The sequence below is a fragment of the Neltuma alba genome, unplaced genomic scaffold, assembly GCF_004799145.2.
Source record: "Neltuma alba isolate B1F8T4 unplaced genomic scaffold, ASM479914v2 tig00012455_pilon, whole genome shotgun sequence".
Taxonomy (NCBI): Eukaryota; Viridiplantae; Streptophyta; class Magnoliopsida; order Fabales; family Fabaceae; genus Neltuma; species Neltuma alba.
The window spans coordinates 612-5378 of NW_021636934.1; the positions used below are offsets into that span (position 1 = coordinate 612).

At 33.4% G+C, this 4767-nt stretch overlaps 2 protein-coding genes across 2 annotated transcripts; both read left to right on the plus strand.

Annotated features, from left to right (window-relative positions):
* The first annotated feature begins 921 nt into the window (after positions 1 to 921).
* Positions 922 to 2781, plus strand: LOC114727262 (TMV resistance protein N-like). Its single transcript, XM_028913961.1, has 2 exons — positions 922 to 1430; positions 2439 to 2781. The coding sequence occupies exons 1-2, from the start codon at positions 922 to 924 to the stop codon at positions 2779 to 2781; spliced, it is 852 nt and encodes a 283-aa protein (XP_028769794.1).
* LOC114727260 (TMV resistance protein N-like) lies at positions 2778 to 3401 on the plus strand. The gene has a single exon (XM_028913959.1). It carries the CDS (start codon positions 2778 to 2780, stop codon positions 3399 to 3401), a length of 624 nt encoding a protein of 207 aa, XP_028769792.1.
* The last annotated feature ends 1366 nt before the right edge of the window (positions 3402 to 4767 follow it).

Sequence of the window (4767 nt, forward strand, 5' to 3'; positions counted from 1 at the left end):
ATAACTTATGGTCGTCAACATATTTTCACATACAAAATGTCGTAGGGAAAACAAATTTCAAATACACAAGATAAAACTAATTCATTTATCGTCTTAGGTTTTTCTCCTGCCACAGGCATCCAAGAAAGCTCCAAAAAAGAGTGAAAAACACAATTAGCTATAACTTATATTATTCATAAATTTTTTTGATTGTGTTTATTCTTGAGCCCCTCAAATGTCAATGGTGACGGTCCGGAATTTCTTTATTTCTTTATTTTATTTTAGAAAAATTTAGAATGAGTCCCTATTTGAAAAATTAATTGGCAAATAGAACTTAAGGACTGTGTGCCAATTAATTTTTATTGTGTGCAACTTAACTTTTTTTGTATAGAATTTATCTTCTCTTGTGTGTGCCATAATTTTTCTTTGTACACAAACTGTGTTTCCCATTTGTAAAATAATGAATTCTTATATGTAAGATCATCTTCTATGTACACAAAATCCGCTATATCCAAATAATAATATTTTGTGGAACATCATCTTATCTTGTGTGCAACTTACCTTCTTTTACGTGGAACTAATATTTCCTTGTGCAATGAATCATCTTAGGAACTATTTGCTAATTAAATTTGTAATGAGGGATTTATCTCAATTTTTTTTATTTTATGGCCAGAATGGTCCTATCGATCAATTTCAAATAAAGCATTAAGGCATCTTTCTTTCTTTTTTTTTGGGGTTGGAAAGCATTAAGGCATCTTTACGTACAAAGAAACCAGAATGGGGCGTCTTCCACGGTATTATTTTCAAACGTTTTCAACATTGACGCCGGCCAACACTGGATTCCTAAAAAGACAACATTAAACTGGAACTAATTTGCTTACATTTCCCTAAGTTCTTCTGTGCTTACTCAAGATTAAATTGGACATAGCAGGCAGCTTAATCATGGCGACTCAAGTTGAAACAACATCATCCTTTGGCTCCAATAACAAAACCAAGTATAGATATGATGTTTTTCTGAGTTTTAGAGGTGAAGATACTCGCCGCACCTTCACTGTGCCTCTCTACAATGCTTTGCGATGTAAGGGAATCAATGCCTTCATTGACGACAGGAAGCTTGGCAAAGGGGAAGAGATCTCACCTACGCTTCTTAGAGCCATTGAGAGATCGAGAATTTCCTTCATTGTGTTCTCTAGGAACTATGCTACTTCCACATGGTGCCTAGAGGAACTCGCCCATATCATTTGGTGTCAGAAGCAGAAGAACCAGCTGGTTATGCCCATCTTTTACAAGGTGGATCCGTTGGATGTTCAGTATCAGAAAAATAGCTTTCAGGAAGCCATGGCTGCTCTTGAAGATAGGTTCAGAGATGACTTGGAGAAAGTGCACAAATGGAGATCTGCTTTGTTTGAAGCTGCTAGCTTATCACCAGCATGGCTTTTCGAAGAAGATGGGTATGTTTTCTTGTATTATTTTCTTAGTGGTTAGCACGCTATTGAAGATGTTTGAAATTTTGACTTGTGACTATCGCTTTTGCAGTCCAATGAAAGGTGCAAGAAATTAAACATGTAGTTTTCACAGTATTGTTCTTATGAGGATTATTATGAAGTTTTAACTTTTGATTCTTAAAATAAATGCTGAATTTAAATTTAATAAATAAACGTTTAATCTAATGTTTACTCTAAATTTACTCCAATTTTTACCAATAAAATAAAACATAATAACGATACGTTGACAGTTACGCATACCCTTTTTCTTTAATAAGTTTTTGAACCCAGTTTTCACTTTTAATACTACTTTAGAGTAAAATACTATCATGGATATTCATATAAGATTACAATATAAATTTGCGATCTTAATAAATTAGACATATTCTTTTTATAGTTTGTAACAAGTACAGCTTCGTAACAATAATTATTAAGATATTTTTGTTTTTGCATGATTTACTTTTGGTTACTTAAATGATGTCAAGTGCACATTTGTTCCTCTAGTTTTATACAATGTTTTAGCTTAGTTTCTTCATTGTAGAAGTATTTTTTCATTCTCTTAAAACTCCAGATGTTTTTGTAACAATTATTGTTATTTTAAAAATTAAACTTAATATGCCACATTTGACAATAGTTTGTCAATATTTCAAATTGAAATTTCAATGTCAGTATTTTTTGGTTTACAGTGTCAGGATAAAATGATTGAAGATATACTTATATAAAATTAAGGGATCAAAGTGAAACCGCTAAAAATGAACTTCAAATATGCACCTTGTATATAAGGGATTCAAATAAATCCTAGACACATACAGTGAAAGTATTAAAATCTTGGAGAACCAATTAATATTGATAATCTCTTCAAAGAATCCAAACATAACTGTATTGAAAAAAAATTATATGATAATAGAGTACAAATATATAAAACAGAACATGTTACGAAAATCATCTTCATAGTAAAAATTTTCGCTTTTGTAGATACGACGAAGGTGAATTTATTGAAGGTATTGCTGAAGATGCATACGCTAGGCTGCCTCCTAAACGCTTCCATAACGATGATTACATCGTTGGACTTGAGCCCCGTATAGAAGAAGTCATGTCACTTTTGGATGAGTCTGATAACAGTGTTTCTATGTTGGGGATTCATGGAGCTGGTGGAATTGGAAAACAACCCTTGCAAAAGCCATCTATAACTCAATCTTCTTCTATTTTGAAGGTGCTTGTTTTTTATTTGATGTCAGAGAAGCGTCAAAGAAATATCAGGGTGTTGTCCGCCTTCAACAAACACTTCTATCAGAAGTTCTTGAGGAAAGGAAGATGAAGTTTGGTAGTGTTGATGAAGGAATATCAAAAATAAAGCATAGACTCTCTCACAAAAAGATTTTGTTGATTCTTGATGACGTTGAAGAAGTTGAACAGTTAGAACAACTTGCAGGAGGGGCTGATTGGTTTGGTTGTGGAAGCAAGATCATCATAACAACAAGAAACAAGCAATTGCTAGTTGCACACGATCTTAAAAAAACATATGAAATGAAAGAGCTGAATGAGCATGACTCTCTTAAACTGTTTTGTTGGCATGCCTTTCGAATGAGCCACCCTCCAAAAAGCTACAAAAGTATGTCAATTGGTGTTACAGATTATGTACGTGGCCTTCCTTTGGCCTTAAAATTGATAGGCTCCAATTTGAGACATAGAAAATTAGCGGAATGGAGATATACACTACAACAATATAACCAAATCACTGGAAGAACAATACATGAGATATTGAAAATAAGCTATGATTGCTTACAAGAGGGTGCTAAGCGTATTTTTCTGGACATTGCTTGTTTCTTTAAAGAGGAGAATTTGGAATATGTTGAAGACATACTAGGAGCTTGTTATTATGGGACAAGGTTTTATATTGAAGTTCTTGTTGATAAATCTCTAATAAGTGTTTGCTGATAATGGTCGCTTGCACATGCATGATCTAATTCAACAAATGGCTAGAGAGATTGTTAAGCAAGAGGCACCCTCCAATCTTGGTAAACGTAGCAGGTTATGGTATTACAAAGATGTGCTTAATGTGCTGCAAAATAATTTAGTAAGAGAAAAAAGGTTATCTATTTCCTTACATACATTAAATTGTACAAATTTGACAAACATCTAACAATGTCACTTTTTTGAACTTGTATTATAGGGAGGAAATGATATTGAAGGGATAATCCTTGATCCACCTAAACAAGAAGAAGTGATATGGAATGGTTTGGCCTTTCAGAAGATGAATAATCTTCAAATTCTCATTGTTCGAAATACCCAATTCTTAACAAGTCCCAAGTATCTTCCTAATAGTTTGAGATTGCTTGATTGGGAGAGATATCCTTCTATGACATTACCACCAGATTTTTCTCCTCCAAAACTAGTTTGCTTCAAGTTATATAGAAGTCTTTTCAAATTGGAAGAGCCATTCCAGGTACATATTTTTACTCTTTTTTTTTTTTTTTACCTCTTTCTATCTTTTTTCTTTGATCAAATTTCTGGAGCCATAATGTTTTTCTAAGAATCAAGAATAAATAACCTTAACTCTCATTGTATTTTTTGTTATTATCTATATATAGACTTGCTCACCTATTTCGGATTTCAGAGATTCAATATAAGATTAGATAAACCAAAGAGATGCTAAAATATTCTATTCAAAATATAATATTTATTGATAGTTGCTGTTAATTAAATAACCTTATATTTTTGTTTTTGCAGAAGTTTGAATATGTGACATATATGAATTTCTCGCAATGTGAATTCTTGAGAGAAGTGCCTGATATGTCTCATTGTCGAAATTTAAAAACATTGAGCTTTCGCGAATGTTGCAATCTGATCAAAGTTCATGATTCTGTGGGATCTCTTCATAAGCTAATACTATTAGATGTTGGCGAATGTACCAAACTTAAAAGCTTTCCATGTGAAATCAACATGCCATGTCTTGAACATCTCACTCTTTCTGGCTGCAAGAGTCTTAACTACTTCCACGTATAGTCGGAAAGATGGATGCACTTACCGGTATTTCTGCAGGTAGGACTGCTATTAAAGAGCTCCCACCTTCCATTGGAAATCTTTCAGGGCTTGATACTTTGTTTATAGACTCTTGCAAAAGTCTTGGGGAGCTTCCGATTAGCTTATTGATGTTGCAAAATCTTAGCACACTTTGTTGGAGGCATTCAACCTCGTGGTAGAAAATCTTTAAAGAAACTAATGCAAGAGAGTCAACCATTGACTAGTTGCACAAACATGGAGTTCCTGGAACTTGGAAACTGTGGCTTGTTGGATGAAGATG